At 41.3% G+C, this 23,525-nt stretch overlaps 1 protein-coding gene across 2 annotated transcripts in view; it reads left to right on the top strand.

Moving 5' to 3' along the window:
• KCNG3 (potassium voltage-gated channel modifier subfamily G member 3) overlaps positions 1-22,621 on the top strand; it is a 31,848-nt gene extending 9,227 nt beyond the window's left edge. For both annotated transcript variants that reach the window (XM_073339053.2, XM_073339054.2), the window contains exon 2: positions 18,621-22,621. In XM_073339053.2, coding sequence (XP_073195154.1) covers positions 18,621-19,266 — 646 coding nt within the window. In that variant the 3' untranslated portion in view covers positions 19,267-22,621. The remainder of the gene's footprint in view (positions 1-18,620) is intronic.
• The last annotated feature ends 904 nt before the right edge of the window (positions 22,622-23,525 follow it).

Here is a 23,525-nt window from a genome sequence, read left to right as displayed (position 1 = left end):
TATCAGTTTAAAAAAAAAGAAGAATTCACAACTGAAGGATGCTTTGTGACAATTCAGAATATGATTACTTTGAGTACATCACGCTAGTCTTGTTAGTGACTTTAAAAAAGGCATTTCCAAAGCAGTCTAAACCAGTCTATATGTAAAATAGGTTATTCTGCTAGGTAATTATAATTCAGAACAGAAAATTAAACAAAGTGATTGGTTTAGAAAAAGAGCTACAGAGGACTGATTTTCATTTCACAAAGAACCACATTAAAAATAATGCTGAGGGTCTTATTTGAAAACTGATAAATACCTAGAGATTTAGCGTTTTTGATGAGAACTAAATTTTCATTGTGTTTAGGCACAAGCAGGGGTCATTGACACAATAGAAGATTTTACATACCATCTGTGCTAGAATAGCTAACCACTGAATAAAAATGAGAGTTCAGCATTTTCTCTGAATTTCTCAGATTTTGTGAAATTTTGAGGGAGCATTATTTTATGTTTGTTTTAAAAATATTTTCTCAATTTTTAATGGTCGGTTGTTTTAAAACTGAAATGAGGAAGGGGAAAAACCTGCTAAAAATCTTGATTGGAAACATACAGAGTAGATGCTGGTTTGCCTAATGATATCAACATAAAGTCTGTGTTGTAAATATGTATTTAAACTTTTTAAACTTACATATGATTTAAACAATGGACTATAATATATAGTCTGTCAGGTGAACATAGAGTGAGACAGTTTTAAAATGTATATGCTTTATTCATCCTCTTCCACCCTGTCTCCTCCTCTATTAAAAAGAAGCAGGGTGTTTGGCATAAGGAAATATCCAGAGTATTTTAAGAAAAGTGAATACAGAATATGCTGTGTCCTCATTCTTCCAGGTGTATGCATCTTAGTTGGTTTTAATTTCATATTATATGTCAAAGATAATTAGGCCATATTAAGGGCTAGTTGCTAAATCTCAGTTTTCTTAACTGATGCTATTTATCTATTAATGAGCATACAAGTAACAAACAATGAATCATTTAAGGCAAAGTTACTCAATCTGAGGCTGCAGAGCTAATATGTAGCCCTGCTGAGTCCTCATATAGGCCGTAGGTCTGATCATCACGTTCTTCTTACTCTGCCTGGCCTCAGGAGCACCAACTACCTGTCCCCAGTGACACATGTGGGATAGGATGGGACTGGATGGAACAAGGCTACTGGAATTATTCTATGAAGGGGAGGAGAGAATGGTCATAGAGAAGAACCATATCCTTCCTATCAATAACCGGGAAATGGGGGAATGGAAGAGGGACAAAGAGAAGAATGGAGCCTTCTTCTCAATAGCTAGGAAATGTGTGGATGTATGGGGGGAGGTGGGAAGGGGCAGGTAAAATGGAATGATTGAAGCTATCCTATTGATTGGAAGGAGTGTCAAAGCTAGAACGCATGATATCCTGATTTTAGTTCACCCATGCTTGCATCAATAACATAAGATCTGATGAAACAACCAGAGCAGCACAGTATGCAGCAATTATTTTGTAGCTCTGCAGTTCAATTCTGTAATAAAGTGATTCCTGTTTTTCAAGATGGAGTACCACTGATTCCCTGTCCAGCTAAAAAGCTGTTTCTGTCGCTTGTGCTCCAAAGTGAGCACCACAAGCTTCCCGGCTTTCACAATCTTGGAGTTTCTCATTGTCTTCAGAGAAGTAGCACTCCTAGCTTCTGGATATGTACTATCTACTTCATAGGGCTGTCGATTAATTACAGTTAACTCACACAATTAACTAAAAAAATTAATCGTGATTCATCACAGTTTTAATCGCACCGTTAAACAATAGAATACCAATTGAAATTTATTCCATGTTTTTGGATGTTTTTCTACATTTTCAAATATACTGATTTCAAATACAACACAGAATACACACTATACAGTGCTTACTTTATATTATTTTTATTACAAATACTTGCACTGCAAAAATAATAAACAATAGATACTGTATTATTCAATTCACCTCATACAAGTACTGTAGCACAATCTCTTCATCGTGAAAGTGCAATTTAGAAATGTAGATTTTTTTTTGTTACATAACTACACTCAAAAACAACACAATGTCAAACTTTAGAGCCTACATGTCTGCTCAGTCCTACTTCTTGTTCAGCCAATTGCTAAGACAAACAAGTTTGTTTACATTTATGGGCGATAATGCTGCCTGCTTCTTATTTACAAAGTCACCTGAAAGTGAGAGCAGGCATTCACACGGCACTTTTGTAGCTGGCATTGTAAGATATTTACATGCCAGATATGCCAAACATTCATATGTCCCTTCATGTTTTGGTCACCATTCCAGAGGACATACTTCCATGCTGATGATGCTCATTAAAAAATGTGTTAATTAAATTTGTGACTGAACTCCTTGGGGGAGAATTGTACATCCCCTGCTCTGTTTTACCAGCATTCTGCCATATATTTCATGTTATAGCAGTCTCAGATGATGACCCAGCATGTTGTTCGTTTTAAGAACACTTTCACTACAGTTTTGACAAAATGTAAACAATATACCAATGTGAGATTTCTAAAGAGAGCTATAGCCCTCGACCCAAGGTTTAAGAATCTGAAGTGCCTTCCAGAATCTGAGAGGGATGAGGAGTGGAGCATGCTTTCAGAAGTCTTAAAAGAGAAACACTCCAATGCAGAAAGTACAGAACCCAAACCACCAAAAAAGAAAATCTGCCTTCTGCTGGTGGCATCTGACTCAGATGATGAAAATGAACATGTGTTGGTCTGCACTGTTTTGGATTGTTATTGAGCAGAACCTGTCATCAGCATAGACACATGTCCTCTGGAATGGTGATTGAAGCATGAAGAGACATACGAATCTTTAGCGCATCTGGCACATAAATATCTTGCAACACCGGCTACAACAGTGCCATGCGAATGCCTGTTCTCACTTTCAGGTGACATTGTAAACAAGAAGCGGGCAGCATTGTCTCCTGCACATTTAAACAAATGTGTTTGTCTGAGCAATTGGCTGAACAAAAAGTGGGACTGAGTGAACTTGTAGGCTCTAAAGTATGACACTGTTTTATTTTTGAATGCAGGTTTTTTTGTGCAAAATTCTACATTTGTAAGTTCAACTTTCATGATAAAGAGATTGCACTATAGTACTTGTATTAAGTGAATTAAAAATCCCATTTCTTTTATTTTTACAGTGCAAATATTTATAATAAAAATAAATATAAATATAAAGTGAGATTGTACACTTTGTATTCTGTGTTGTAATTGAAATCAATATATTTGAAAAAGTGGAAAATATCCAAAAATATTTAAATAAATGGTATTCTATTATTGTTTAACAGTGCGATTAATCGCGATTAATTTTTTTAGTCGCTTGACAGCCCTACTACTTCAGCATTTCTTGGCCAACTATAATTGACCCTATCCTAGGACTTCACCAAACAGGATCATCATGCAGGGAAAATGGGATCATATAAATGACACTGAAAGGCTCCCTGGAGCCTAAGTTGCATCCTGTAATGTCCTAAGGCAGCCATGGAGTCAACCCAACTGGCTGACACAATGGCAGTGAAGTTGAAGAATAAGAATTAAGATGCTGCCTTTAGGTAAAGTCAAAAGCCAGTCTATCTCCCTGTCATAAATATAAAGGGAAGGGTAACAGCCTTTATGTATGCAGTAACATCAATTCCCTTCTGGCCAGAGGTACAGAATCACTTACTTGTAAAGGGTTAATCAGTTCAATTAACTTAGTTGGCACCTGACCAGAAGGACCAATGGGGAAAGAAGATACTTTCAAATCTGCGGGGGGGAAGGGAGGGGGAAGGTTTTGTTTGTGATCTTTGTTTTATTCCCTCTCGGGACAAAGAGAAAGACTAAGCAGGTAACCCAGCTCCTACTGAAATGATACATCTAAAATTACAGAAACTGTAAGTAATAGCAAGAAAATGCATTAGATTATCTTTTGTTTTAGCTTGTAAATTTTCCCTATGCTAAGAGGGAGGTTTATTCATTTTTGTAACTTTGAAGTTGTGCGTAGAGGGGAATCCTCTTTGTTTTAAATCTTTTTATTACCCTGTGAAATTACCTTCCATCCTGATTTTACAGAGGTGCTTCTTTTACTTTTTTCTTTATAATAAAGTTCTTCTTTTAAGAACCTGATTGATTTTAGTATCCTAAACATAAAGGGTCTGGTCTGTACTTTTATTAAAGACAATTGGTTGGAATATTATTCTCAAGCCCCAGGAAAGTGGGTGAAGGGGCTTGGAGGAATATTTGGGGGGGGGGAAATAGGGCTCCAAGTGGCCCCTCCCTGAATATTTGTTTAAATCACTTGGTCGTGGCAGCAATACCATCCAAGGACAAGGAAAGGAATTTGTGCCTTGGGGAAGTTTTAACCTAAGCTGGTGGAATATAAGCTTAGGGGGTCTTCCATGCGGGTCCCCACATCTGTGCCCCAGAGTTCAGAGTGAGGAGGGAACCCTGACACTCCTCATCTAATTGTGACATACAGGGCAGTCACTCACGTCCTAGTAGTGTAATGTTTAGAGGAGCTAGGAGGTCAGTTCTGCAGGGGACATGTTCCCAATGGGTGCTGTCAGAACAAGAATGGGAAGTTATGGAAAATGGGAGGCAGAGAGTTCTTTTCCCCATTGTAGTAATGAAAGAGCCCTTGGTACATTCTGTAGGGGTGCCAATTCAGGCCAAATTTCCACAGTGTAACTGCCTGAACAGGAAAGACCTCATCCCCTTCCTCCTCGTTTTTATTCATAGACTGGAAGAGAAAGATACGTTTCCTGCTTTTTCAACTCCCAATTGATTTCCCAACTTTGAATGAATTAGTCCAAATGAAGAAAATATTCCTTCTGTGCCTGCAGACGAGACTGCTGCTGTCAATAGCTGGTTTAGCACTTCAGCAAACTCTGGTTCCAGGTGCTTAGTTAGTGACTTCCACCAGTTCAGTGGTGTGACACTTTGCATTAAGAAGTGAGCCAATCAGAGCTCAGATAGGGAGAAGCTATAAAATAGGAGTATGTGACCACCTAGCGGGTTTAGCGGATGATCTTGATGAGATACATGATGGTGTTGTTATACCAATAAAATAAAAACCAGCAGGATCTTATTAACGGGAAAAAGGCAAAATACCATATTTATTGTGAATACAGAAAGAATCATAGTAAGCAGTTAGTTATAGCTATAACATTCCATTCAATCTCATATTTATTTACACATTCATACACACACACACACGTTCTGCAAGGTTGTTATCATAGTTACCAGCCTTAGAGTTGCTCATGCCAAGCCACTGGCCAGGTGGCCTGGACATGAGGAGGGAGCAGGGCCTTGTCAGATGCTCATCTGATGCTTCTGGAAGTTGGTTTGCAGAATCAGACCTCAAAGTTCTCGCTTTTTAGAGTCCATTTTTATAGGAGTTTCTTCCTATGCCAGTCTGTGGGAATTGTTTCATCCTGCTGTTGCTGAATCAATCAGCAGGTAGCACATTCCTGACGGCTCAGTGCTGCTAGATGTTATCTTGTTTTTTGGGGCTTTTCTTGAGGCTGTTGGGTGGATTCCAGTCTGCCCTCCAGGGGTCCTCTGGTTATTTCCACTTGACGCCTTCTTCAGCCGATGGACACTGGATTCTTAGGCTGGCACCTCCCTGATCATTCAGTTATTATCCACACCAAGCATCCATCCACATACATCCTCTATCTCTATTTTAATCACAATTGTTAATACAACAAAAGGGCGGGGAGTCTCTGTAACAACAGAAACAGCACCCAGAGTATTGCTTTGAGAACAGACTCTGTCTTAAAATGTACTAACACAATTAGCAGCTTGCAAGTTTCACACATAGAGGGAGAGAAACAGTATGTGCTGGAAATGGCCCACCTGATGATCACTTTAGATAAGCTATTACCAGCAGGACAGTGGGGTGAGAGGAGGTATTGTTTCATATTCTCTGTGTATATATAAAGTCTGCTGCAGTTTCCACAATATGCATCTGATGAAGTGAGCTGTAGCTCACGAAAGCTTATGCTCTAATAAATTGGTTAGTCTCTAAGGTGCCACAAGTACTCCTTTTCTTTTTCTCTTAATTAGTAATACCCTGGAATTTAAACTGTGGGGAATCAAACTCATTTGTGATTTTAATACAGAACTTCTTTAATATGATCTAAGTGTCTCCTGGAGTAAGAGGCTAGATCCCAAATCCTGTGATGACTGCCAGTCTCTTGCGCTCATCAGCACAGTCCCTGGGTCTCCCACACACTCAGGCCCTTAATTATTTATAAAGTTTGACCTGAAAAGTTAGATTCCTTTCCCCTGATTCTTTCTTTATATAGAAAAGCAGCCTGTAATGTAAAGGTTTTAATAGAGGCTCATGGACTCATCATATTTATTTTTTATTTGAAATTTTGAGAGATTATAGTGAGTTTAGGCCTCCCATAGTTTGCATTCAAATCAGATTTAATTTTAAATAGGTTTATTTTTAAAAAGAAAAACTTAGTATAAATTTAAATAACAAAAATCTGATTTAAATTAGAAAAAAATCCCCCTCCCCCCCTCATCGATTTTTATCCACCCTTCCCAAAAGCTACATGGGGTCCACTGAATCAATACCAACTCACAGGGAAGATTCCACCAAGATTGGAACCTAATGTTCCCTAGATGTTCCATATCCAAGTATTGACCCAGCCACATCCTGCCTAGCTTTTATACAGGAAAGAATCAACATAACATGCTCATGGCCTTAGGAGGAGCTATCAAGTGGAATTTTTTTGGATGTGCAGAAAACAAAACAAAAACCTCTTTCACTTAAATGTTGACTGCCAAGGGTCAGAGCCACAACATAAATCCTGGAAAATAAATCCTAGAAAATGGATTGGAATGGAATGAAGTCCCCTTAAATGTAGAATATTTTTGGGCACACTTAATAATGTATGTGAATTCTATATCCAAAGCTAGGAATTGTTTATTATTATTATTATTAAGATCCCAGACAGCTTACAACCTGGAAGCAAGTGCAGACTCTGTCGGAGTCTGCATTAGCATGACAGGTTTCAAAGTAGCAGCCGTGTTAGTCTGTATCCGCAAAAAGAAAAGGAGAAATTTGTTAGTCTCTAGGGTGCCACAAGTACTCATTTTCTTTTTGCATTAGGATGATTTGTATTAGTTTGCCTTTGCTATTCAAGAGAGGGAGAGAGGAAATGGTCACAGAAAATTCCAGAGACACAGTTTTTCATTTTAGTGTGGAGCATGGGAGAGATATAAAATGATATAATATTTTTGAAGGGAACTGTGTTCCTTTGCCAGCTCTCTTCTAGCAAAATAATAGATTATTTTTTCCGTGGTATTCAATCATGAGTGACAAATACTACTTTTTAAATCAGGAAAGGAAAATACATAATCTATTAACTAAGTTCAATAATGTCTTTATGGCTGCATATAATCTGTGCATTTCTGTATGTTTTGTTTTGAGAGAACACTGCGATCTGAACTGAACTGCCCGATGCTATAAACCTAGGTTTTTAAAAGTGGATATTTTGTAGATATATATAAAAGGCATCCTTATAACTTATGTTTAAGGCACTCAGTCACTATTAAATAAACACTAACATTACCAAAAGCTTCAGATCATTTAGACAACAGGTCCTTTTACTATACTGCACTATAATTCTTAAGAGAAAACATTTTGATTTATGTGGATCTACACATTAAACTTTTCTAAGATAAATTATGTCAATATATTTGTATAGGCCTTATCTGAGAGAAAAGCCCCTAACTCATAGATGCTTCATGGACCTCCCTGGCTATCTATGCAGATTAAGTGGCTGCCTCTGACTGAATGACAGGTTTCAGAGTAGCAACCGTGTTAGTCTGTATTCGCAAAAAGAAAGAAATGTAGCACCTTAGAGACTAACAAATTTATCTGAGCATAAGCTTTCGTGAGCTACAGCTCACTTCATCGGATGCATTCAGTGGAAAATACAGTGGGGAGATTTATATACATAGAGAACATGAAACAATGGGTGTTACCATACACACTGTAAGGAGAGTGATCACTTAAGGTGAGCTATTACCAGCAGGAGGGGGGTGGGGAAACCTTTTGTAGTGATAATCACAGGTGGGCCATTTCCAGCAGTTGACAAGAACGTCTGAGGAACAGTGGGGGATAGAGGGGGGGAATAAACATGGGGAAATAGTTTTACTTTGTGTAATGACCCATCCACTCCCAGTCCCAGTTAATTGTATCCAGGTGTTTGTCTCTATCTGAGGGTTTGGAGCAAATGCGGTTGTATCGTAGAGCTTGGCTGTAAACAATGGATTGTGTGGTATGGTCTGGATAAAAGCTGGAGGCATGTAGGTAGGAATAGCGGTCAGTAGGTTTCTGGTATAGGGTGGTGGTTATGTGACTATCGCTTATTAGCACAATAGTGTCCAGGAAGTGGATCTCTTTTGTGGACTGGTCCAGGCTGAGGTTGATGGTGGGAAATTGTTGAAATCATGGTGGAATTCCTCAAGGGCTTCTTTTCCATGGGTCCAGATGATGAAGATGTCATCAGTGTAGCACAAGTAAAGTAGGGGCATTAGGGGACGAGAGCTGAGGAAGCGTTGTTCTAAGTCAGCCATAAAAATGTTGGCATACTGTGGGGCCATGCGGGTACCCATAGCAGTGCCGTTGATTTGAAGGTATCCATTGTCCCCAAATGTGAAATAGTTATGGGTGAGGACAAAGTCACAAAGTTCAGCCACCAGGTTTGCCGTGACATTATCGGGGATACTGTTCCTGATGGCTTGTAGTCCATCTTTGTGTGGAATGTTGGTGTAGAGGGCTTCTACATCCATAGTGGCCAGGATGCTGTTTTCAGGAAGATCACTGATGGATTGTAGTTTCCTCAGGAAGTCAGTGGTGTCTCGAAGATAGCTGGGAGTGCTGGTAGCGTAGGGCCTGAGGAGGGAGTTGACATAGCCAGACAATCCTGAAGTCAGGGTGCCAATGCCTGAGATGATGGGGCATCCAGGATTTCCAGGTTTATGGATCTTGGGTAGCAGATACAATACCCCAGGTTGGGGTTCCAGGAGTGTGTCTGTGCGGATTTGTTCTTGTGCTTTTTCAGGGAGTTTCTTGAGCATATGGTGTAGTTTCTTTTGGTAATCCTCAGTGGGATCAGAGGGTAATGGCTTGTAGCAAGTGGTGTTGGAGAGCTGCCTAGCAGCCTCTTGTTCATATTCTGACCTATTCATGACAACGACAGCACCTTCTTTGTCAGCCTTTTTGATTATGATGTCAGAGTTGTTTCTGAGGCTGTGGATGGCATTGTGTTCTGCATGGCTGAGGTTATGGGTCAAGTGATGCTGCTTTTCCACAATTTCAGCCCGTGCACGTCGGCGGAAGCACTCTATGTAGACGTCCAGTCTGTAGTTTCAACCTTCAGGAGGAGTCCACCCAGAATTCTTCTTTTTGTAATCTTGATAGGAAGGTCTCTGTGGGTTAGTATGTTGTTCAGAGGTGTGTTGGAAATATTCCTTGAGTCGGAGATGTCGAAAATAGGATTCTAGGTCACCACAGAACTGTATCATGTTCATGGGGGTGGAGGGGCAGAAGGAGAGGCCCCGAGATAGGACAGATTCTTCTGCTGGGCTAAGAGTATAGTTGGATAGATTAACAATATTGCTGGGTGGATTAAGGGAACCACTGTTGTGGCCCCTTGTGGCATGTAGTAGTTTAGATAGTTTAGTATCCTTTTTCTTTTGTACAGAAGCAAAGTGTGTGTTGTAAATGGCTTGTCTAGTTTTTGTAAAGTCCAGCCATGAGGAAGTTTGTGTGGAAGGTTGTTTTTTTATGAGAGTATCCATTTTTGAAAGCTCATTCTTAATCATTCCCTGTTTGCTGTAGAGGATGTTGATCAGGTGGTTCCGTAGTTTCTTTGAGAGTGTGTGGCACAAGCTGTCAGCATAGTCTGTGGGGGATGTAGATTGTAATGGATTTTTTACCTTCAGTCCTTTTGGTATGATGTCCATCTGTTTGCATTTGGAAAGGAAGAGGATGTCTGTATCTGTACGAGTTTTTTCATGAAGTTGATAGATTTCCACTCCATACGGCTAAATTCAGTGCCTTGCATAATGACAGGTTTCAGAATAGCAGCCGTGTTAGTCTGTATTCGCAAAAAGAAAAGGAGTACTTGTAGCACCTTAGAGACTAACAAATGTATTTGAGCATGAGCTTTCGTGAGCTACAGCTCACTTCATCGGATGCATTCAGTGGAAAATACAGTGGGGAGATTTACATACATAGAGAACATGAAACAGTGGGTGTTACCATACACACTGTAACAAGAGAGTGATCACTTAAGGTGAGCTATTACCAGCAGGAGAGTGGGGGTGGGGGAAGTGGGGAACCTTTTGTTGTGATAATCAAGGTGGGCCATTTCCAGCAGTTGACAAGAACGTCTGAGGAACAGTGGGGGGTGGAGGGGATCCTTGCAACAAAGCCCATTGCCAACTGTGTCCACATATCTATTCAGGGGACAGCATCATAGGGCCTAATCACATCAGCCACACTATCAGAGGCTCATTCACCTGCTCATCTACCAATGTGATATATGCCATCATGTGCCAGCAATGCCCCTCTGCCATGTACATTGGTCAAACTGGACAGTCTCTACGTAAAAGAATAAATGGACACAAATCAGACGTCAAGAATTATAACATTCAAAAACCAGTTGGAGAACACTTCAATCTCTCTGGTCACTCGATTACAAACCTAAAAGTTGCAATTCTTCAACAAAAAAACTTCAAAAACAGACTCCAAGGAGAGACTGCTGAATTGGAATTAATTTGCAAACTGGATACAATTAACTGGGACTGGGAGTGGATGGCTCATTACACATAGTAAAACTATTTCCCCATGTTTATTCCCCCCTCCACCCCGCACTGTTCCTCAGACATTCTTGTCAACTGCTGGAAATGGTCCACCTTGATTATCACTACACAAGGTCATCCCCCCCACCCCCCTTCTCCTGCTGGTAATAGCTCACCTTAAGTGATCACTCTCCTTACAGTGTGCATGGTAACACCCATTGTTTCATGTTCTCTATGTATAAATCTCCCCACTGTATTTTCCACTGAATGCATTGGATGAAGTGAGCTGTAGTTCATGAAAGCTTATGCTCAAATAAATTTGTTAGTCTATAAGGTGCCACAAGTCCTCCTTTTCTGACTGAATGGGTACTTATCTTTTTTTAATGGTAGCATTTAGTTTATAAGGCAGAAATTATTCCCTTGCTATTGCCTGACCATTACTACCCCCTCCATTTTTGTGGCTGGGGTGTCTCTCTTTTGTTGGGAAGAAGGACCTGCATTGAAAGCCAATCCACGGTGGCTAATGGAACCAATGAGTTTCAGAGGGCTCTGAAGAATATTATCTTTCTAACAGACCACTATCTTAGGCTTTGTCTACACTACACAGCTTTTAGCGACATGGCTGTGTGGCCACAGTCGTGCCGCTAAAAGTCGTGCAATGTAGCCGCTGTTTGTCGACTCTCCTGCCATCAAAAAACTTCCACCCCCATCCTTATGGGTGCTCCACTTTAGGTGTCTGTGTGCCCCTGCACCTCTAATCAGAGATTTTTGGTAGCAGCGTCCGGCTGAGCCCACGCATGTGCTCTCCCTTCCTCGTGGTCTGCCTGGAGGCTATTTAGCACTGCACAGGCAAACTCCTGTCACTTCCTTCTCTACTGCCTTTGGCCTCTGACAGAACAAGCAGTTGTCCCTTCCTTATGTGTCATTAACATAAGTAGTGTTTGGTTTTGTTACCTTTGTTCTCCCTAAAAGTACTCAAGTTAGTGTTTTATTTTATTTTATTTCTTTGGTTTGAAAAGAAAAGAGAAAAAGGAAAAGAACTTCACTTTCCTTCCCTGTCTGGGGGCATTCCCCCCCTTCCCCAGGCATCTAGAAGACTCATAATTATTTTGCTTTTCAGTTGTTTAAAAAAAAAAAAAAAAAAGTAAAGGCAATGTTCTTCTGCATATTCCTCCCTGCTAGAGGATGACAACCCCCTGTCCAGGGGCTTGCCTGGCTTTCTCTGCTCCAAGCGGTGCCTCTCCTGCCAGGAGTCAGTTCCTGTAATGGCCACTCACTGTGCCTGGGAGACTCTCACAGAAGTGCTTTACCTCCACACCTAAAACTGCAGCCTCACAGGAGCTGGGAACTGAAGTAAAAATTCCTCCCTACAGAGAAAACACTTTAGTCTGCAGGGGACTCCAGTGGGTGTTGACCCTGGATCATCCCTGGAGCCTTCACTTCAAAAGGGGTCAAGTGGTGAAGAGGAGAAGAGAGAGAGAGAAAGAGAAAGAAGAAGCCACCAGCAGACGCCCCCTGGAAAGGCTCCTCCGAGCAACTGGCCAGCCAGAGGGGTGTTCCCCAGTGTGGCCATCTCGGCACCGATCCCCGAGTAGCTGGCCAGTGGGACTCCCCAGAGCAGCCACCTCGGTAGGACAATACCAGCAGAGGAACCTCCTGCTGTTAGCTCAGCTGCTGCTCTGGTTGGGCACAGAAGCTCTGGAAGCTGAAACCTGAGAAGGGGCTTCCTGCTGTGAGCTCTGCCCTGCTCTGGGCTCTGCTCTCCCCACGGACAAGGGGCTTCTGTAAGCTCCGTGCTGCTTTGAGCTCTACTCTGGGCAACTACTGCACCGAGAGGGGACAGTTACCATACCATCTCAAAAAGAGCGACACAGAGAAGCCCTGCTGTCAGCTCTGCTTCCTCACTGAGACACCAGAGGCTTCCACCCTCATGCTCTGAGGCAATGGTACCATCCCCTAAGGGGAGGGTACAGTTACGGTACCATCTCTAAAAGGGCGGCATAGAGAAACGCTTTGGTACCAGATGCAACAAAACTCCCATCTAGGAAGTGTTCTGCACATTCCCAACCATTGATACCGACTACAGACAGTCCTCTGGGGTTCCGGCTGAGCCCATGGTAACACAGGTGCTCTGATACTCTGGAGACCTGTGGCCTCAGTACCCAGGGAGAGACAATTACCACACCGTCTCTAAAAAAGTGGCACCAACAAACTTTTTGTACTGGGCAAAACTCTCATTTAGGGAGTGCTCTGCCCAACTATCGGTACTGACAATGTACCACATTCCTTCCTCTGTGATACCAAATGAACCCATGGTCCTGCATGAGCTCTAATACCCTGGAGACCCGATGATTGGGGAAGGACCACAATCCCCATTACTTGGTACCAGGACCCCGGTATCGAGCACATCCCAGCACCCAGAATCGCTCTTAGCACTGGACTGTATACTGCCAATACTCCAGACAGCGGCACACTTACTCACTGACGAATCTGACACTGTCCAGGAGGAGATCATTCCCTGGCCCCTCAAGGTGGCCCACCACCACACTACAAGGGTCATCCCCAATTCCATCATGCCAACCACCCTGCCTCTCCCTCCCAAGGCCATATTGTAACTCTTCGGGTATATACACACACATGGCGCAACCATCTCAGGGAGAGTCCACCAGATGGTTTGCTACAACCTGGCACCTGAGCAAGGGCAGGATAAAGCTTTTTCAGAACAGGAAAGAAGGGGGAAAGGAAAAAAAAACCCTGAAGAGGAAGCTACCTCTTCAGCACACTTCTCCTCATCTCTCCCAGATGAGAGTGTGCTGCCCACCTCTCATCACTAGGTGAAGATTTAAGAACTTTCTTGATCTTACCAAGAGGGTAGCATACGAGCTGAAGATTCCCTTACAGGAGGTGGCAGATACACATCACAAGTTGGTGGAAATTCTGCACACTACCTTCTCATCTAGAACTGTCCTCCCAATTAATGAGCTGATTCTAGATCCTACCAAAATCATCTGGCAGAGCCAGCCTCCATCGCACTAACCAGCAACAGAGTGTAAACAAAAACAACCATACATCTCTACCCAAAGAGGCAGACTTTGTTTTCAACGTCCGCAACCCAACTCCATGATAGTGGATGTGGTTAATTCATGAAGCAAGCAACATAATGCCAAGTCAACTCCATATGATCAGGCTTCGCAAGATGGCGTATTCATCGACAACATTATTGTTTAGAGTCATAAATTACCAAAAACTGTCATGGCCAAAACAATTTTGTTAATCTTGGGAAACCCAGGATGTTTCTGAAACATTACTGGAAACACAAAAAGAACAGATTCAGACCATTCTTAGAGAAGGTCAGTTAATAGCCAGACTGGTCCTGGAGACACCACTGGATGTAGCTGTTACAGCTGCCCGCCCAGTCTCCATGACAGTGGTACTGAGGTGGGTTGTGGGGTTTTTTTTTTTTTGTTCGCTACACCTCTCTAGATTGCCCAAAGAGCTACAGATTTCCAATCTGAAGGGCCAAACTCTTTGCGGAGAAGACAGATTTTCTCACCACATCCTGAAGGAGTCTCGGACCACACTACACTCCTTAGGAATCTACACTGTGGAACAGAAGAGAAGATATACGTTTCAACCACACCATATTTCACAATCTTCTCAATACTCACCATCTCTGTGCTGTTATGAGCCACAGTGTAAGAGGTCCAGGGCTCAAAAGTGAGAACAGTCTGCACCCCAGTCCATGACCTCTCAAACTGCCTCTTATAAGCACTTTGATGAGCGGGTGGGGGCCTGAACAATGATACCTTACAGCATCATCTGCCATCTATACACCTGTCACGCCACTCAGAAGTCACCTTACCTTACTTCACAGCAGTTAGGACCAGCTCTAGAGCAAAGAGATAGATTTCTAGCCCTGAACCTACAGGGTGCCTACTGCCATATCTCAATACAACCATCATACAGGAGATTTCCTACTGCTTACCTTTGGGGCAGGATCATTATAGGTACAGACTGCTCCACACAGGGTAGTCTCCAAGGTTCACTTCATTGTAGTGGCATACTAACCCCAATACGGTGACTGGACTTTATCAGCACCAACCTGATGCAGTACAAGCGAGAGCGCTCCTCTCACTACCCACATTCACCACCCTGGGACACGTCTCCCTAATATGCTGGGGAGCTCACCTACACAGCAACACACAAAGGTTATGATGGACTTAATGTGACCTGTATGTTTTGTATAAACTGCCAAGGAGCTGCCAGATCTCCCTCCCTCTGCAAGACAGCATTCAAACTTTGGAACTGATGCACCCATCACAATGTGCTCATCTCAGCTGTCTGTCTACAAGGGATACAGAATGGGATAACCAACAGTCTCAGGTGGAATTTTCTCACAACAACGAGTGTATACGGAATTCAGAGGTGCTTCAATATATAGCCACCCTTTGGGGAAACATTCACTGGCGGTTGCCCTTATCTTCCCAGCAGACAGGGCCCACTGTTATGTCTTTTCCCAGTTTCCTACCCTATCCAAGATTCTGTTGAAAATTCAACAAAACAAAGCAAGAGTTATTATGATTGCCCCTCTTGACTATGACAAGTCTGGCTCCCTTACCTAACGCAGATGGCAATATGCCCTCCTGTTCCTCTGACGTCAGCCCATTCCTCACCCACTCTCTCAAAACAATTGACTGACCCTTCACCCCGACCCATGGGTCCTCCGCCTCCAGGCTTGGATCTTTCTTTGTTCCAAGGCTTAGAAGCAGAATGCTCTGACAAGCTGAAACACATGTTGCAACACAACCACAAGTTGACCACTCCACATACCTATCTACAAAATGGAAACCACTCCAAGTTTGTACCATTCCAAACAGACAGACCCAACCTCATCTTTCCTCCCTCTAATTTTGCACTACATTTTAAACTCTCACTCAGCTCCCTTAAGGTACATCTCATGGCAAAAATGGCTTCCCACTTGGAGTTTGCTCAACCACTAATGCGTAGACTCTTTAAGGGCATTGGGACTCTCTTCTCCCATGTGACACCACCCGCTCCAGCCTGGGACTTTAATCTAGTTCTCAGGGCTTGGACTAGACCTCCCTCCGAGTCCAGGGCAACTTGTTCTCTCTTACACCTGTCCATGACGACAGCATTTCTAATTGCCATCACCTCAGCTAGGCACGTAGGAGAAATAGCGGCCCTGATGGCACACCCATCATTCACAGCCTTTGTCTTAAAAATAATAATAATTAATAACAACAACTCTAAGGCCATATCCCAAGTTTCTCCCCACTTCTTCTGCACTTTCCATATGAATCAACAGATCCATCTCCCTGTTTATTCCCAAAACCACATTGTGACAACTGGGAGACAACTGTGCATATGCTAGATATTAGAAGGACATTAGCATTCTACTTGGACAGGACTAAGGACTTCAGGAAAACCCCTAAACTCTTCCTTTCATCCACAGAAAGATCCAGAAGCTCTGTGATATCTCCTCAAAGACTATCCAAATAGGTCTCTAGTTGCATTAATCACTTAGCAAGGGCGCAACTTGCTTCCGTCCATACGCACTCCATGAGATCAGTTCCTACCTCAGTCACATTCCATAGGGATACCCCTATCTCCCCAATCCATAGAGCAAACTTTCGCAGAACATTTCGCAGAACATTATGCAATCACTGAAGATTTGGCCGCTGACACATCTTCGACTCCACAGTACTCGCTGTAGTAAAAGACTCCGCTCTGAAGTCCCAGCCTCCAGTGGTGGGTACTGCTCCAGAGTCACCTAAAGTGGTGCATCCATAGGGACACTACTCAAAGAAAAAGAGGAAGTTACTCACCTTGTGCAGTAACGATGGTTCTTCGAGATGTGTGTCCCTATGGGTTCTCCACAGCACGCCCTCCTCTCCTCTACTTCGAAGTTCTCTGTTGGGCTTTGTGGTAGAGAAGGAAGTAAGGCTGGTTCGCCCGTGCAGTGCTAAATAGCCTTGAGACAGACCACGAGGGAGGGAGAGCACATGCGCGGGCTCAGCGGGACACTGCTACCAAAAATCTCTGATTAGAGGTGCAGGGGCACACAGACACCTAAAGTGGAGCACCCATAGGGACACACATCTTGAAGAACCATCGTTACTGCACAAAGTGAGTAACTTCCTCTTCACACTGTCACTTGTTGCAGCAAAACTTTTGTCTTTTGGAGGATGAGGGGGGCGGTTTAACACCTCTGAAAGACAAAAGTTTTGTTGTTCAGTTGCCAGTGTAGATATAACCCACGTGGTTAAGAGAAATATCAGCATGTGGGCTAGATTCCACGCTATGCCTCTCAACAGAACTGGTTCTCTAGCAAAACAGGCAGAATCTTCTCTGGTTGCATTTCAGCCTATAATGCAATGCTTGCTAGGGCTCTGAAATTATTTGGGCACATACAGACTGTTATCTTTGAGTTACAGTTTGTCCTTCCTGGCTGGTTAAAGCCAATGCAGAGGTGTTGGCACCATTGTTGGGGCTGATTTTTAGTGCCTCCATGCGGCGCTATCTTTTCTTAAAGGAATAGTGGATTCTTGCTTAAGAAGCCATCACTTGGCATGGACACTCTCTCCAAATATTGCTCCATTATAGATCTCCAGTGGTGGTGAAACAACTCCAGTAAATCTAGAGTTTTCAAGTCTTTTTGACTCCCATCAGTTGGGTTTTAGACCTCTTATGGTACTGAGTTTTGAGTTTCTGAAGGTCATAGATGAAAGTGCTTGTGAGATAGGGAAAGCAAGGAGAGAAAATAGCAGATATTATATTAGCCCTCTTAATTAACAAGATATGCTCATGATTAATTTAATAAGAGGGCATGTTTCCACCTGCAGGATATCATACTGGATCCCCAGGAGCTACTGGATACCTAGAAACAGCAGTTGCTATTTGTGCCTTCTGCTGGCCCCAATTCAGTAAAGCATTTAAGCATGTTCTTAAGTCTCGCTGACTTCATTGGGACTTAAACATATGCTTAAAGTTAAGCCCATGTGTAAGCACCCTTCCTGGACAGGGATACTTTCCTGCATCCGGGCCTGTTTGTACTTGATAAGAAGGTTGTGCCCTCACCATTGACTTGGTTACGGTGAAATTAGGTTATTGCAATGCCCTGTACATTTTTAAACCCTTTAGAAATTTCAGCTAGTGCAGAATGCAGTGATTCCGCTTGTAAAAAGGAGGTTGAGAGCAAACTTACATGAGCTATTTTCCCTAAAAGTAGATCAGTGCTCACTGTGGGGTTTAATTTTTGTGGCCCAGGTCAGCAGACATGTCTTTTTCCTTAATAGGTTGTTCTGCTAATGAGCTGCCACTCCATAGGTTTTGGTAGCTACGATAGCTTGCGAAGTATGGAGATCTTACGCTGCATAGGGACCTAGAGTTTTAGATTTAGATATGAATAGCTGTCTACATTATTTTAAGACATTATCCTGTAGTGTTCCTGACTTTGCAGAAGTATCCTCACATATTGGTAATGTTAACAATTTGTAATTCTAACAAAGTGTTTACTAAATGAATTGCAGATATAATCAAATCCTTATGAGTAATCAGTTCTGAGTTGTACTCACTGTAGTATGGTATTATATTTACACAAAAAAGCTCAGAATAAGATAGTGTGGCTCACCATTCAGCACACCCTCCACTAAGGCTCTGAATTAATATCAGTTTAGTAATGTCCACAACCAAACCTTAATTAAAATGCTCATATAGAATTAAAATGCTCCACTTTGTTTCTTTTGACAGGATCATTGAAGCTATCTGCATAGGCTGGTTCACTGCAGAGTGCATTGTGAGGTTCATCATCTCCAAAAACAAGTGTGAGTTTGTGAAGAGACCCCTGAACATCATTGATTTGCTGGCAATCACTCCTTACTACATCTCTGTGCTAATGACAGTTTTCACGGGGGAAAATTCTCAACTCCAAAGGGCTGGAGTCACTCTGAGGGTTCTTAGGATGATGAGGATTTTTTGGGTGATTAAACTTGCCCGTCACTTCATTGGTCTTCAGACACTTGGTCTGACTCTAAAGCGTTGTTACAGAGAGATGGTGATGCTTCTTGTCTTTATTTGTGTTGCTATGGCAATTTTTAGTGCACTTTCACAACTCCTTGAAAATGGGCTGGACTTGGGAACAAAGAATAAGGATTTTTCCAGCATCCCCGCTGCCTGTTGGTGGGTAATAATCTCGATGACCACAGTTGGTTATGGTGACATGTGCCCCATCACTGTACCTGGAAGGATTCTTGGTGGAATTTGTGTAGTTAGTGGGATTGTTTTATTAGCATTGCCTATTACTTTCATCTATCATAGCTTTGTGCAATGTTATCATGAGGTCAAGTTCCGATCTGCTAGATACAGCCGAAGCCTCTCTGCTGAATTCTTAAATTAATGAGTGTGCCTGCTTTTTGTAATAGTACTTGCTAACCTTTGGTGGAAGAGGTGATGGATGCGCACCCATCTTGCCAGATGATCCAAGGAACAGCATTGTCATCAGCCTTGAAGGATGTCAGTCACCATTCTCATCTGAAGGATGACTACCTGCTTTGGGCCCCATGGTAGGGAGCGTGGGTGGGGATGTTGAGATCTGAGAGGAAGAAAATGGTAGCTTCTTGAACAACAACGGGACTGGAAAGTTCAAGACCTCATGGGGGCTGGACTTCTCTCTGCCTATCCAGACAACTACACACACAAATCATGGGCTTGGTCCCAAGAGAGATGAAGACCTGCAATTCAGTGGGAGTTGCAGATACTCACCCCTCCTCATACTGATATTCCATAGCCTTCCAAGGAAAATATAACAGATGTCATTCAAATATTTTAAAATCTAAAAGGTCCCTTGGAGGAGTAGAGACCTTGTTGACATGAAGCCCGCTCCAGAAGAGTTGAGGACATGGGAGCAGAATTGCTGCTACTCTTAATTCCTCCAAGTCATGTAGCAGATGGAATAATCTGATCCTACGACTGAAGGAAGAGAGGAAAAAAAATATAAATACACAAGGCAGAGGGAGTCTCAAAGCCCAATTCTGATCTCAGTTAAAGCCACAGTGACAGTGAGGTCAATGGGTTTTTTTCCAGATTTTTATTGGAGTAACAGAGAGGAATGTATGTCCCTCTCTATGTTGTGGCATATGCTTAACCACAACTGCCATTTCTCTGGGAGTAAGATCTACAGTAGCAACTAATGTCATACTTTATAAAGATCAGAGTAAAATTCAGTAGTTGATAATACAATCAATATATCAACTGCTAGCTCAATGGGATGCAGATATCCAAATTTGACTTATGCACTCAGCTAAACTCCATCAACATGAAGACATTTACCAATAAGCCTTGATTCCCCCCCACCCCATTTTATTAACCATAATCACCTCATAGTGAAATAGTATTCCAAGAAACATGATGAATCTGTCACTTGAGAGGTTCAAAAACTTTCTAGACAAAGCACTAGAAAACAGGAGAACAATCCTGCAGTGTCAGGGCTGGGACAGATGTCCAGGTGGGTCTTTTTCCATCTCCAAATTCTATGGTGATTCTTATTGAAGGATTTATTATGAATTGATATAGGTTAATTTAAATTTTAACAACTGTAAAACAGCCCAGGTGATACTGAAAAGTAGCATTTGGATGGAACCTGTGCTTGGCACAAAGTAATATATTCTCCCCTGTAAATATGGAATTAAGATGAATGAAGTTAGGTTCTCATGTTTCATACACTACATTTCTTGTGTAGTACTGCTCAGTAGCACTATTAAATATGACTTTGAAAAGCTGCCATGTAGAACTGTGCTGTTAAACATTCAAACAAATGTAGGCACAACTAACCCAGTACTATTTACCACCCACCATTAACAGGAAACATTTTTATTAACCATAATCACCAGTCTATTTGAATTTGGTGTGCTTGCCTGAAAGTCATTGTAAAATGTTTACTGTGTTTGAATTGTAGAAGCACCTTTGGATGTTTTGTGTACATCTGTCAGCTTTAGAAATAGAGAGACCGGCACCTCTCAGCAACAGAAGTCTTTGGTACTGATCACTCAAACTAAAAATATTAGGTGGGATATATAGCTAGTACTTGAAGGCCATACGTTAAAAAAGAAATATGCTGCCATTTTTCCTGCTCAAGACCTGAAAAGTTATGGATCATGTTAAGTGGCATGCTGTTGTTTTTAGGGGAAAGGGATATCTACTGATAAAGCCAGTCAAGGAGGGAAAGGAAATTGTTTCACTACCAGAAGTTGTAAAGTAACCTGAAAGAAAAGTTGCTTGATTGCAATAGCCATGAGTTTGTATTTCCCAAAACTAGTTTCCTTTTCCTTTTTTCTGCTATAGTTTCTTGAGGATATATTATTGTGTAGTGCCATATCTATACCTTTGAAATCTGTGTATCTTGCAGAGAGGTGAATATTCCTTGGGAACAGGGGGGGAAATGGCTTTTAGGGAGAGATTCTCAGCTGGTTTAAGCTGGCCAGCTTCCATTAACTTCAGAGGATCTATACCAGTTGACACCAGCTGAGATTCTGGGACTTAGCATATATAATAGAGCTGATTAGAGAAAAAAATTCCCCACAAAAATGAAAGTTAGTTTCTGGTAAAAGAAACTGAAATTTGACTTTTATTTTCCAGCCACTGAAGACTGAAACATTTCAGCCAAAATTAGTTTATGTTTTGATAAAAACTTAACAATTTGGGGTGCGGGGGAGGAATTCTCTACAAAAAAAAGTGGCTTTGACAAAATAAAAATTTTCCATCCCTGTAATTCTGAATTTCTATTATTTTCTTCATCTACTAGTGTTGATAAAGCTAGCTCTACTCATTTAGAAACTCTAGGGTGAAATTGGTTTCCATGTAACTTTTTCAAGTCTACTGTGCCTTTCATAGATTATATTTAAACAGATTAATGCCCTTTATTTGGGATGCAAAATAAGATATCCAATTTGAGCAAAGTGGGTATATCTCAGTTTTAAAAATATACAAATATGAAATATACTTAAAGTAGTAGTACTAAATTCCAGAAAAAAATTAACTTGTATTTTTATCACTACAGTATACATAAGGTTAGTTTTTTAGCTTCATGTGCAAAAAAAGCAAAGTCAGGTATAAATTAATGCACACAATGACTTTCAAGTATCGATTTGTATTGTACAGGCAATTGAATACTAGACATTCCAAAGACAAACTAGTGTCTAGAATATGTCTGACATAAGAGTACAGAAAATGTGCTATTTTATAAAGGGTTTCCAAATGTAGATTCTTATAGAATACGAAGAATATAATCACCTACTTAATATACTTATGTAAAGGAATGTATGTTTATGAAAAATGGAGATCTTAAATACAAACATTTACATTGTTGTAGATCAATTTTTTTTATTGCAGAATGTGAACAAAAATGCCTCATGTATTTTAAATTTGCATTACAGTAGAATAATTTTTAATAGCTAAGTGGATATAAAGTAAGAATCTAGTCCATAAAAAACTTGCCCTAAATATAAGCTAGCTGTGGAGAGATATTTGCTCTTTTCTTTATTTTAGCGTAGCATGGTTATTAATGTATTGACAAGAGGTTTCCTTTACTCTTTTTAGAAACCAATTTGAAGTAGCCTTATATCAGAGGTAGCCTTAAAACAGAGAGCCTTATAGTGAAGGGATAGGGTATTCTTATTTATAGTGATGCTTATTGTCTTATTTTCTGTAGATTGATTTTCCTAGTGAAACTTTCTATAAATAAATATTGAATTATACATGTGTATAAAGATAAGCATTTCTTTAAACTGGTTAAGTTACTTCATTAAAATGCAGCTGAGCTTTCTTTTCAGTTACATACAAACATTTTGGCATAGTGTTCTCTCCACCTAATACAGCACTTCAAAAACTAAGAGAGGATAGTTGGCTAATTCTCAGCTACTCCCCCCATTTTCACACCAGAATAAAATTGTGATCCTATATATAAGGTGTACAGTAAAATCTCTAGGGATACGTTCTCAAAGAGTGTAAGACACAAACTCCTATATGTATCCTGACAATTTAAACAAAAATAGGGAGAAAATATGAATGCAGCAAATCTAAAAATTTTTTTGTCACAATGGTACACAGAGGCTTCTGTTCATCCAAAATGCAGCTAGTGTACATGAATACCAAACTGTGGAAATTCCACCACTTGACTAATTGTCAAGGCTAATTGTCAATTAGATGTTGGCCTCAACCCCGCGGGGTGATGAGTGTCTGAGAGTGCTCTGCTCCCACTGAAATCAATAGGCGTGGAGGGTGCCCAGCAACTTGCAGAATTGGGCCCAGAGTCTGTTTTTCTCTTACTGTCCTGCACAAAGAGACACCACTCCAAAATCTCCAGTTATGGAATATTAGTTACTATCTCTTTGGATATTAGGTTGCTTCAACCAGGATACTCAATGCCTCTAAAGACACACATGAGGGAAGGAATATAATCTTTGGCCATTTATCCTAAAAAACAGATTAAGAAACCAAACAAAACACCACAGAGACAAGCGATTGCAGTCATGGTGCCCTCTCCCAGGTGAGACTAGACCCCACAATGTTTGACTATTTTCAACAACTTTGTCTAGATGGGTGCAGGTTGTCTATGGCTTGATTATTAATTTTGAGGTTAAAAAATATCCTTGTGTCAGA

This window comes from Lepidochelys kempii, chromosome 3 (genome assembly GCF_965140285.1).
Source record: "Lepidochelys kempii isolate rLepKem1 chromosome 3, rLepKem1.hap1, whole genome shotgun sequence".
In the NCBI taxonomy this organism is placed as follows: domain Eukaryota; kingdom Metazoa; phylum Chordata; order Testudines; family Cheloniidae; genus Lepidochelys; species Lepidochelys kempii.
This window is presented reverse-complemented; position numbering and strand designations above follow the sequence as displayed.